The sequence below is a fragment of the Hyperoodon ampullatus genome, assembly GCF_949752795.1.
Source record: "Hyperoodon ampullatus genome assembly, chromosome: 8".
Taxonomy (NCBI): domain Eukaryota; kingdom Metazoa; phylum Chordata; class Mammalia; order Artiodactyla; family Ziphiidae; genus Hyperoodon; species Hyperoodon ampullatus.
The window spans coordinates 86,162,252-86,175,614 of NC_136921.1; the positions used below are offsets into that span (position 1 = coordinate 86,162,252).

At 36.0% G+C, this 13,363-nt stretch overlaps 1 protein-coding gene across 2 annotated transcripts in view; it reads right to left on the reverse strand.

Moving 5' to 3' along the window:
• The window catches only part of TLK1 (tousled like kinase 1), a gene marked incomplete at both ends in the record, with an annotated part of 153,982 nt that overhangs the window by 94,622 nt on the left and 45,997 nt on the right, over positions 1-13,363 (reverse strand). For both annotated transcript variants that reach the window (XM_079710742.1, XM_079710743.1), the window contains one exon: positions 10,878-10,996. In XM_079710742.1, the coding sequence (XP_079566868.1) occupies positions 10,878-10,996 (119 nt within the window). The remainder of the gene's footprint in view (positions 1-10,877; positions 10,997-13,363) is intronic.

Here is a 13,363-nt window from a genome sequence, read left to right on the forward strand (position 1 = left end):
TTATGTTGGAAAAATTCCAAATCAATACATAGATAGCTTCTTCATTCCCCTTTTCCTTTGCTACTTCCTTTCTTTCAAACAGGTGCAGAGTATTCCACTGGATGTACTACATTTCAATAATTCTTTATTGACCTTGCCATAAAACATGAAGAATTTAGCTCACTGGCATCACAACTTCCCCTTCTTCCTGATATATTTTTATTTTCAAATCTTCAGTTACTTTCACTTCAAATAAAAAACTTTTTTTTTTTTTTTTGGCGGTACACGGGCCTCTCACTGTTGTGGCCTCTCCCGTTGCGGAGCACAGGCTCCGGACGTGCAGGCTCAGCGGCCATGGCTCACGGGCCCAGCCGCTCCGCGGCATGTGGGATCTTCCCGGATCGGGGCACGAACCCGTGTCCCCTGCATTGGCAGGCAGACTCTCAACCACTGCGCCACCAGGGAAGCCCTAAACAAACTTTTTTATTCTTTAACTTTAAACTGTGTATGACTCCTTAATATGTAAAATAAAATAAATCTTTACATTTCCTCCTTCTCCCAACAGGATAGCTACACTATAACTTTACATCAGTACAATTTATAACATTTACCTCCTATCTGTATTCCTGCAACAGAGCCAAAACTCATGCCACAAGGATCTGTGGCAAGTACAATAAACAGGTGAAGTAGGCTTGGGATAAGAGAAAAGAAGTGGCATATGACAGAATAACAGTTCTTTCTCTTCCAATTTTTGTTATCAGCTATGAACACTGAATTAGCAAATGGTGAATCCTTGATGCTAAGGGAAATACAGGATTAGGTTCCTGCAAGCTTCTCATCACAAGTTCATCAAACGATCAACACAAAACCTCATTTTGTTTTTTGTTTTTTTATATATATATCTTGGCTGTGCTGGGTCTCCATTGTGGGCTTCTCTCTAGTTGCGGCATGCGGGCTGTCTAGTTGTGGCACACAGGTTTAGTTGCCACGCAGCGTGTGGGATCTTAGTTCCCCGACCAGGGATCGAACCCACGTCCCCTGCACTGGAAGGCAGATTCTCAACCACTGGACCACCAGGGAAGTCCCCATAACCTTGTTTTATATAAAAGTGTGTTTCTGTTTAAAGACCCCTTGTTTAATATGTACTGTCAATTCATTCACATTGAATTCATGGCCAACAACACTGTAACTCATGCCTGAATGAAGCTAATCTGACAAGCATATTTTCCCCCTAAGGTACATCACAGTCTTCTTGTGCTTAGAACACTAGATAACACTTGACTACTACCCTGAGGGGCTATTTTAAACAGTAAAACTACCAAAAAAAAAAGCACAAAAATGTGAAAAACATGGCATTAAGTAAACTGAGAAAAGAATACTTGTTTACAGTATGAGAGCTGAAAATGTAGGCAGAGTGTCACTTTATTCAGCCTCAGGCGACTCAAATTTTTCACCACTCTGCATATGCACAGGCCTGTGAATGACCAGCAAAAGCAATGTAAGTATTGGTTTTGAAGTTACAAATAAGTTGAATAAAGAGTATTGATTGTGTGTATCTATCAAATCAAGCTTATAATCATATTGTGCAAATCCTGTATAGCCTTGCTCTTTTATATATGTTTGAACAGTCAAAATCCAGAAGAATTATATTAAAATCCCTCAATATAGCTGTATTTTAATAAATTTACCATGTATTTTTAAAACTGTTTGCTATATAAAAGTTTACAGCTGTCATATCTTTTTTATGGATGCTTAGTCCTTAAAAAGTATCTACCTTTGTTTCATTCAGGCTTTTGGTTTTGAAGACTGTTTCATTTGATACTCATTCATATATTCAAAAATAATTATTGAGGGCCTTAGTATTGTTGTAGATGCTAGGGATATAGCAGTGAAAAAAAAAAAAAGACTTAGGTCCAAGTGCTCATGAAGTTTACGTTACAAGAAGGGAAACAGACAATAAACAAACATACATTTAGTAATATATAAGGAATCAATAAGTACTTTTAAAAAAACTAAGTAGAGAAAGGGAGAGTGGTATAGGTATCATACCTATACATAGAGCAGTCAAAGAATGCCGCTCTAAAGAGGTGACATTTGAGCAGAAGCTTGAATGCAGTGAGAGAGAAGTGTGTTTGAGGCAAATGGCAAATAAACCAGTGTGAGTGCAGTAGTGGGACAGTTATTAGTTGAATAGGGTAGTCTAGAGCTAGATCAGAAGGTCTACTTAGAGTATTGAATTTTATTTTAAATGTGATGGGAAGTCTTTGGAAGGGTCTGAAGTTGGGGAGAAACTGATCTCAAATTTGTATTTAATTCTACTTTCTTTTACTTTATGATTATCTGAACTATTTTCTTTCCAGTTACTTCCAATCTTTGTCATTTTGGGGGGATGTTTCCTCTCAACAGCCTAAAGATGGATTCTCATTTATTATCATAACATATACTTGGCTTTATTTCTTCCATATTATATAATCGCAGGTAAAAATAGAATATTTTTGTTTCCTCTTTCTCTCTTCCTCACTTTTATTAGACTAAATTTCTTTTTGCTCCTTCTCCTACACCCTATCACAGTAAAAGTTCTATGTATAGCATCTCTGTTGCTTGTGCTTATTACTTTCCTACTTTTAGCAAACATAACCCTATTCTTCTCTAAAGACAAATCAAATCTTAATGAATTATTCTGTAGTCCTAGATGATTTTCTTACCTTTCTCCCCTGTTCCTCTTCTCCCAGAGCATGATCACTACCAGAAATATGATCCTTCAAATGCTTTTATTTCCACAATACAAACTCCTGGTGTCACTATTATTAAAATTTGCCCCTACTAATACTGCATTACACAGGCACATTATCACCATCAATTTAAATAAAAACACTGTAAGAGTCATTGCTCACCACTATGTTACATTCTGTAAGCTTTACCTTCCTTCCTTCCTTCCTTCATTGATTCATTGATTGATTGATTGATTGATTGATTTATGGCTGCGTTGGGTAATCAGTGCTGCGCGTGGGCCTACACTTGTTTTTAAATTTAAATGAATGTTTTTAAAATACAAGCTTACCCCCAAAAGAACAGTAAAACCAACATTAATTCAATATCAACATCCAACATACAGTCCATACTCAAATTTCCCGTTGTCTCAAAAATGTCCTTTCAAACTGTTTTTCTCCCAATCCAGGAGCAAATCAGAACCCACGGATTCACACATTGCATTTGGCTACTAAGTCTCTTTCGTCTCATCCAACCTAGAATAGTCCCTCTGCTTCCCTTTGTTCTTCATGGCACTGAATACTTTTAAAGAGTCCAGGCCAGCAGGATGTCCCAGGAGTATTTCCTCATGATTAAATTCAAATCAAACATTTCCAGCATGAAAACTACAGGTGATGAGTGTTCTTCCTATTCCATCACCCTCAGGATACATATGTCAGGCTCTCTGTGACATTGCCAATGCAAAGCTTGACCTTACTTATTATGGTGGTGACCAACAAATCTCCTTTTTAAAGGCATATTTTCTCTTTTATAATTAATAACTAACCTATAGAGTAAAACTTTGAGACCTTGTAAAACACTGTTCTCCAAAACATTTTACTAAATGGTTTTAGCATCCATTGATGATCCTTACCTTAATCAATAATTATACTAGGAAATACTGTGTTGATTTTCTGATTCTGTATTCCTTCTACATTAGTTAACACTCTTCTAAGAGACTGCCACATAACAATAAGCATACCTAGCTTGGTTCCTAAGTACCATTCCCCACTAAAATGAAGCAGGGCTCTTTGAAAAGGTCTGTTCACATTCAGCACAGAGACCACAGTGATACTAGAGAGGGATGGTAGAGATGTGTATGTATACATAAGCATAAAATTGGCAAAAATATTTATATTTCTTAAATCTAGATAAAGAGTATCAAGTATTCTTTGTAAAATATTTTCAATTTTTCTAAAGGTATAGTATTTTTTTTCAAAGTAAAAAGTTGTTTAAAAAACAAACAAAAGGGCTCCCCTGGTGGCGCAGTGGTTGAGAGTCTGCCTGCCGACGCAGGGGACACGGGTTCGTGCCCCGGTCCAGGAAGATCCCACATCCCGCGGAGCAGCTGGGCCCATGAGCCATGGCCGCTGGGCCTGCACGTCCTAAGCCTGTGCTCCGCGACGGGAGAGGCCACAACAGTGAGAGGCCCGCATACCGCAAAAAACAAAAAACAAAAAACAAACCAAAAAAAAAAAAACGGGGGGGAGAAGCGGAGACCCTGCAGGAATGCATAAATACCAGTTTGAGAGAACAGAAGTAAATAAATGGGTATAGACTGTCATCATAAAACTGAAACTAGAATATGTAACTTTAAAACATCAGGAAAAACTCCATTTGTCCAATGGAAAGCAACGAGTAGAAGGGAATAAAAGTCAAGTACGATTAGAAGATATCAGCCAATAGATGGCAGAACCAAGTCAGAAAATAAAAATAATTATAATAAGTATAATGGACTAAACCCACCATTTAAGAGATAAAAATGCTCATATTCCATCAAAAAAGTTGACATATTGTCTACAAGAAACACACTTAAAAACAATAAAAATTAAAGAATAGAAAAACATATACCTAATATGAACCAAAAGAAAGTTGAGGATAGTATTCTTAAGATTTGAAAAAACAAATATTAAAAAAAAAATTATATAGTCATGAAACGAAAAGAAGATATATGCACGTAAAAATATAGCCTCAAAATACATCAAGCAAAAACTGATAAACTACAAGCTGGAATGCATAAAGCTGAAAGGTATACATCAATAATCACAGTTAAATACAATTAGGAGCTATCAGATATGAAATGTTTATAAAACAGGGCACATTTCAGGATTGATGCCGTTAGAACTGTATTTTCAAAATGTAATGCAATAAATTATAAGTTTGTAACAAAAGATTAGCTCAAAATAACTAATAATCTAACAGGAGGGAATATACAAATGTTTACAGTAGCTTTATCTGTAATTCTTAAAATACTGAAAGTAACCTAAATGTTCCTTATCTAGAAGAAATGGATTAAAAAGAACTGTGGTATACTTTTACACACTACTATATAAAAAACAGATAATCAACAAGGACCTACTGTATAGCACAGGAAACTATACTCAATATCTTATAACAACATATAATAGAAAAGAATCTAAAAAAGAATATATACATATATATGTATGTATAACTGAATCATTTTGCTATACATCTGAAACACAACATTGTAAGTCAACTATATTTCAATAAAAATTTTTTTAATTGTTGTGTATTTTATACAATAGGATACTATTCAACAATAAAAAGTAACTATTGGTAACATTACAACAACATGGATGAATCTCAAAGAAATGCATTATGCTAACTTATAAAAAGTCAGACTCAAAAGGCTACATATTTACAATACTTACCCCATTTATATGACATGCTTGCAAAGGCAAAACTATAAAAACAGAAAACAGATCAGTGGTTGCCAGAGGCAACCTAAAGGGATAGAGTGCAAAAGGACACCGGGGAGTATTTTGGGAACTATTTTATATCTTAATTGTGGTGGGAGTTACACAATTGTATACATTCACAAAACTTACAGCAGAACTATATGATAAAAAGGGGTGAATTTTACCCTATGTAAATTATACATAACTTAATAAAAACCACGGGGGGGCTCTCATAACCAAACATTAAAATCTATACATTTTATCATATGTTAATTCTGTCTTTATATAAATAAATAAATAATCTGATTCATTCGACTCAATAGCTGGAAGAAGAGCCACGGAGCAAATCCAAAGTAACAAGTAAATTATGATGATAGAAATCAATGGGGAAAAAAAGTGAAATAGATGAAAACCAAATCTGTTTCTTTGATTAGTCAGAGCTCTGGCAAGAATGAACAGAAAAGGAGAACTGAAAGAATAAACGGAAATGAAATAACAAAGGAGATTTTTTAGTGTTATAACCATACACTAATAAGTTTGAAAAGCTTAATTGAAATAGATTAATAAACTATAAGTTTGAAAAGCTTAATTGAAATAGATTAATAAACTAAGTAATATTAAAGAAATTTAAATGGTAGTGAAAGACCTTCCTTGCAACAAACCCCAGGCCAAGACAGTTTTACAGGTAAATGTCTACTCATCTTCCCATGAACGTTTTCAACCACATACAGGATGCTGAAAAAACTGAAAATAGTGAAAGAAGCAGCAGTTCATTTTATGGGGCTAGTGTGACACTGTTTTATAGACAAGGTAGAGTGATGAAAATGTTCTGTATCTTAAAAGGAACATGGATTACTACGAGTGTACACATTTGTCAAAACTCACTAAATTATTACTCTTCAGGTCTGTGCATCTATTTCTCTTATAAGCATATATGTAAAAATCCTAAATAAAATAGTTAATCATGTATTAAATCCAGAAGTATTTTCTAATATTTATTTATTTATCTTTATTCTTTTGGCTGGGTCGGGACATCGTTGCAGTGCATGGGCTTCTCTCTAGTTGTGGAGTGAGGGTTTTCTCTCTCTAGTTGTGGCGTGCAGGCTCCAGAGCGCATGGGCTCTGTAGTTTGCGGCATGCAGGCTCTCTCATTGAGGCGCGCGAGCTCAGTAGTTGTGGCGCGCAGGCTTATTTGCCCCACAGCATGTGGGATCTTAGTTCCCCGACCAGAGATCGAACCTGCGTCCCCTGCACTGGAAGGCAGATTCTTTACCACTGGACCACCAGGTAAGTCCCCTAATAAAGTATTTTTTAAATAGTGTATCAGGGATTTCCCTGGTGGCACAGTGGTTAAGAATCTGCCTGCCAATGCAGGGGACGTGGGTTCAAGCCCTGGTCCGGGAAGATCCCACATGCCGCGGAGCAACTAAGCCCGTGCACCACAACTACTGAGCCTGTGCGCTAGAGCCCACCAGCCACAACTACTGAGCCCACATGCCACAACTACTGAAGCCCGCACACCTGGAGCCCATGCTCCACAACAAGAGAAGCCACCGCAGTGAAAAGCCCACATGCCGCAACGAAGAGTAGCCCCTGCTCGCCACAACTAGAGAAAAGCCCATGTGCAGCAACGAAGACCCAACACAGCCAAAAATGAATAAATAAATAAAATAGTGTATCATAACCAAGTAGGGTTTATCACAGCAATGCAAACTTCAACTTTTTAAAATTTGTTATACTTATTATTTTTAAAACAAACAAAAACTTCTTAACTAACCAGTAATAGAAAAGTTCTTCTGTAATTTGGTCATGGTTATATACACAAAACCTATAACAAACACTACACTTAATGGAGAAACTTTAGATGATTCCTTCTCAACAAGACATAGTACTGAAGCTCATGACCAATATAAAAAAAAAAATTGGGGGAAGATAACTATTTCTCTTATAGAAACCCAGAGAATCAACAGAGTAGTACAACCAATAAGAGACCAAAAGAAAGACTGCTACATACAAGACCAGCCTATAAAAATTTTAAAAAACCCTAGGTCAGCAATAGCGAACTAGAAAATAAAAAATACTTCAGCCACAAAAACTTTAAAGTATCCAGGAATAAGCCCCCCAAATTCATAAAAACTAGCCAAGAATTCTTAAGAACTCTACAGAGAGAACTGAACAAATGGAAAAGACATTTCATGCACTTGGATGGGACAACCTAATCTTATAGATTTCGGTACTTCCAAAATTAATCTATAAATTCAATGCATTCAGAATAAAAATTCCATTTGAATCTTTTAAGGAAAAAGATACAAGTAAGTTATTACAGAAGAATAATCCACAAATGCTAACAAGCAAATAAAGAGATGCTCAAATTTTATATGAGGGAATAAAGATCCATAAATAATTAAGTCAACCTTACAAAAGAAGATTAAAGGAGAGACTTGCTCTACCATATAAAGAAGACATACCAAAATACAACTGTATTCTTTTTTATGTGATACTGGCACAAGAACACAGAGAGACCACCAGAACATTAGAGAAATCTCAGACACAGATTGGTATATACACCTGGCAACTTAAAATATGATACAGGTGCCAGCACAAGTCAGTGGGAAAATATGGATAATTTAAGAAGCATTGTGGAGAAACCTGGTTTACTACACGGAGAAAAATAAAACTCGATCTCTATCAATACTATGTAAAAGATAAGGCCTCGGACTAAAGAGTAAATATAAAAGTAAAACTGTATAATTAATAGAAGGAGCTGTAGAATATCTTCGTGCCTCAGGGGTGGGGAAGAAGTATTTAACTTTCAGAATACCATCAGAGTCCACTGGACCCAATTTTAGTTTTTTAGCTTCTTTTTCAAGTAATCCTGTTTATAATAATTAATATTTCAGGACTTTTGTTCTTTCTTAGAGATCATCCATAGAATAAAACTAAGATTTATCTTTAATAGAATAAAACACATTCTAGCTTGCAATTAATTACCAGATGTCCACTGGCCTTTCATCAATCTACAATACATTATGGGATCTTACTGATCTTACTTTTCCTATATTTTGTTATTATACCATCCTAGGAACTCATCATTACTTATCACTGTTCATCAATTATTCCCAACTATGCTAATACAAAGAAAAGCCACTAAAATAAAAAGAAAATGGAAGAATGATGGTATGATAGGCAAAATATTGGCCTCCCAGTGATGTCCATGCCCTAAACACCAGAATCTGTGAATGTTATTTTACATGGCAAAAGGGACTTGCAGATGTGATTAAGGATAAGAATTTTGAGTTGGGGAAATTATACCAGGTTATCCAAATTGGGGTGGGCCCAATCTAATCACATGAGTACTTAAAAGTGAAGAATCTTCTAGGCTATGGTCCAAAACAGGTGACTGCCAAAGAACCATAAGAGAGATACAACATTGCTGCCTTTGAAGATGGAGGAAGGAAACCACCAGCCAAGGAATGCAGGCAGCCTCTCAAAGCTGGAAAAGGCAAGGCAAAAAGATCCTTCCCTAGAGCCCCCAGAAAGGAATGCAGCCTTGCAGACACCTTGATTTTAGCCCAATGAGAGCGGTGTCAGACTTCTGATGCTACAGAACTGTAAGATAATAAATCTGTACTGTTTTGAGCAAATTGGTGATAAATTATTATAGTATAAATAGAAAAACAACACAGATTTAATGACCTAAAAGGACGATGCAATAGTCAAATAAATTATGATCTTTTAGTTGTCTTCTTGCCTTGCCCAAAGTACCACATCATCTTTCAAAAATGTATAAATGACTAAGAAACCATCTTTGGAGTCTGATTTTAGCTTTCATTGACTCCAGCTGAGAATTAAGAAATTTTCATTTTCCACTTAAGATAATCAAGAGAAGAAAATGACAGAAGACAATTTATAATTATTAGACAAATCAGAAAATAAATACAAAGAGATAACAGCACCTAAAACTGATGATGGTGACACTGACTATATAAATGAAATCTGAGTCTTCAAATGACAGTATCCTAGATGAATTTTCTCAAATTCAAGAATCAATGAATGGGACAATACATTTCTAAGGGGAAAAAAAAGGGAAACATGGTATTCTCATCAGTTAAGTCGTTCAACTGAAGGACTTCACCATACAATATTCGGCAACAAGAACCTGGACCATTGCATTATGCTCAAAGGACACATAACAATATCCTTCATCTTTTGTGATGTTTGTGCACCAAGATTTACTTGATACAAAGAGATTTTTAAGTATGTTTAAATTCATATTAAAATTTCTAATAAAGTTGTTTTTCATTATAGTTTTATTCTTATTGTTGTAAATTAGTAAAATAACAAAATATAAACATAGCAAAAAGGTCTATTTGACCCAGATCGTTAATGGTGACGACTGTTTTTCTTAGGTACAGACCATAAAGCAAAAAAAATTGGTGAGTTTGAATACAACAAAATTAAATAGTTCTGTACAATGATGGATACCATGAACAAAGTTAACAGACACGACAAAATGGCAAAAGTTATTTGCACTGTATGTAATCAACATGGAATAAATATGTAGAATATACAAGGAACATGGGAAAATCAGTTTGAAAAAGAAAGTAATTCTGACAGAAAAATAGGCAAAGAACTGGAACAATTTATAAGATTCCCAAAAAGCTAACAAGCATTGAAGAAATGCTCAAAATAATTGGTGGTACAAGTAAGACAAAGATACATTATTTTGTACCAACTGAATTATCAAAAATGAGGAATCTGGATGATTCCAAGTGTTTCTGGGATATGGAGATATAGAAACAGTTGTATAAAACAAATCTGCTGAGAGTGCAGGTTAGTTTTATTAGTTTATACAACTGTTCTGAATAGCAATCTTGTGCTGTTTATTCAATTTAAATCTATACATACCCTATGCCTTATCAAATCTGCTCTTGGGAATATATTCTAAACAAATGCTCACAAAGTTCCATAAGGGAACAATTACAAGAAATTCACTGCAGTGTGAGGTAGTGGGGAGTTGGAGACAACCTGGTATCTACCATTGGAAAGCCCAACAGATACACTATTAATTTTATGCAGCAGTGAGCAGCAGTGGATTAGTGTACAGATAGGAACATACACAATAGAAACATGGGTGATGGGGCAAGGAAGAATCAAAAACAAAGGACAGGAGAGGTAAAAATTATGTAAACGGCAGAAAGGCAGTACAATCTACCAAGCTCCTTTTTACCCCTGAAACCTATTATGCTATATTATAACATAATGCCCCAAAATATATTATGCTATACTAGAAATCAGGTATAAAAACACTGGATTTTTTTCTACACATTATAAAAATTATAGTAAGTATAATTTGCTGTTAAGTACGTATGTATGGATCCTTTACAAAATATATTTTATATCATTTAATACAAGGAAAAAATGTCAAATAAAGATTACAATTTTACTCACTTTAGCTCCAACACTGCAACTGCCCGTGCTCCCAGTGCTCCCACTTGCAACTCCTGTAAATCTAGCTTCCAATAATTCTTGCCTTCTTGGATCCAGACTATGAAGCTCATCCATTGCACCTATTAAGATAAAAAAAAAAAAGTACACGCACATACATATATATGTATTTATATACACACATCACAAAATATGTGTATGTAATTAGTTGAGATGTAAATATAAACTTAGTGAATTCTAAAAACAGATGAAAGTAAGGACTTAAAGGTTTTTATAATGTCCACACTTATTTATCAAAATAATCTATGGTGATGGCGGATTTCCAATACTTTTGACTGCAATCTACATTAAGAAATATATTTTCACCCAAATCAGTATACACATACATACATATATTAAAAGTTCCACAAATACTTCTTACTGTATGCAGTACACTCCAATATTTTCTAGTCTATTCTAGTCCATTAAAAAGGAAAAACACTGATTGTGAGCTATTAAACTGATTTCATGAGCCATTAATGGACCCAGGTCCATAGCCTGAAAAATACCACTTCTCATAATGCAATCTCCCTATTCTAAGCTGATACAGAATTTTGGCACTAAGTGGTATTATTACTTATTTTGCTCATATATACTTTATCTGACTAACTAATTTTAAACTGGGAAGACTCTTACTGTCACATCCCCAAAATTTTTTGTACAGTTGACAGTTTTCAGTTTCTATGAGATAGATAGAAAACACACACATATATCAAGCAGATAACTGAGGTAACATCTATTATTAAATAATAACCCTGAAAATTAAGGGGGAAAAATGAGTGCCCTCCTGTAACTGCTCCTATGCAAACTAAAGCACCACAAATTCTAGTTAAAGTTCAATTAAACTCTTAAAAATTCTTTTATCCATGTCTGCTAATTCTCTACTGATAAAACCTTAGAACTGACATAAATGATTGGTTCTCAAAGGGAGCAGGGAGGATATTATCAGAATTCAGAATCACATGGGGAGCATTTATACATTACACTAGACCACTCCCATGTACCCAGACATTCCTCTCATAAAGATTAAGAGCTATTCCTATAGATCTTACCCTTTAAAGTTCCCTTCATTACCTTCCATCTTCATCTGGATAGAGGACCACAAGGATAATGGCCATCCTTCCATGTTTATTAGCATTCCTGTACCTGCATATATCTTCCCTGGCCATTCCTCATTCTTCCATCTTAGACAAAAAGGTAGCTACCTTCAAAAAACTAAAGACTTCGGTTCTTGCTTTTGATCCCATTCCTTCTTGATATTCAAGGAATCTTGCATTTGCATGTATCCCCCCCTCTCTCTTGCATCTTTCCCCTCCCTGCCTCCTTCTGCCTCATTTATATGTCTTTAAAAAAGAAAAAACAAAAACAAAAAAACTTTTGTTTGAATTTCGTGCTATTAATATTATCATTTAATCCTTTCCTTGAACTAGTGATTTATAACCCTATCCTGCTTAGGTCCCTGAAATATGGTTTCTATTATAAGTATACTCCTGACAATGTACTTTCAAGTATCACCAGTACTTCCAATTTTTTTCTGATCCTGCTATTACATCAGAAACAGTCATTGTCAGATGATAGATAGATAGATAAGAAGAGCATTTGCTCCAAGGCTCTGATTTTTTTTTTTCCATTTTCTTCATAATGTTTGACAAGCAGAAGTGTCTGATTTTGGTGAAGTGAAAATTATCTAATTTTTCTATTTACAGTTATAATTCTTCTATTCTTTCCAAGAAAACTTTGCATGTCCCAAAGTAAAAAACATAGTGGATTTAACCAAGATGGCGGAGTAGAAGGACGTGCTCTGCGAGAACACCAGAATCACAACTAGCTGCTGGACAATCATCGACAGGAAGACACTGGAACTCACCAAAAAAGATACCCCACATCCAAAGACAAAGGAGAAGCCACAATGAGATGGTAGGAGGGGCACAATCACAGTAAAATCAAATCCCATAACAGCTGGGTGGGTGACTCACAGACTGGAGAAACATTTATACCACAGAAGTCCATCCACTGGAGTGAAGGTTCTGAGCCCCAAGTCTGGGGGTCTGGCAATGGGAGGAGGAATTCCTAGAGAATCAGACTTTGAAGCCTAGTGAGAATTGATTGTAGGACTTCAACAGGACTAGGGGAAACAGAGACTCCACTCTTGGGGGACACACACAAAGTAGTGTGCGCATCGGGACCCAGGGGAAGGAGCAGTGACCCCTGGGGAGACTGAACCAGACCTACCTGCCAGTGTTGGAGGGTATCCTGCAGAGACGGGGGGGTGGTGGGGGTGGTGGTGGCTCTGTTTCACCGTGGGGACAAGGACACTGGCAGCAGAAGTTCTGGGAAGTACTCCTTGGCGTGAGCCCTCCCACAGTCTGTCATTAGCCCCACCAAAGAGCCCAGGTAGGCTCCAGTGTTGGGTTGCCTCAGGCCAAACGACCAACAGGGAGGGAACCCAG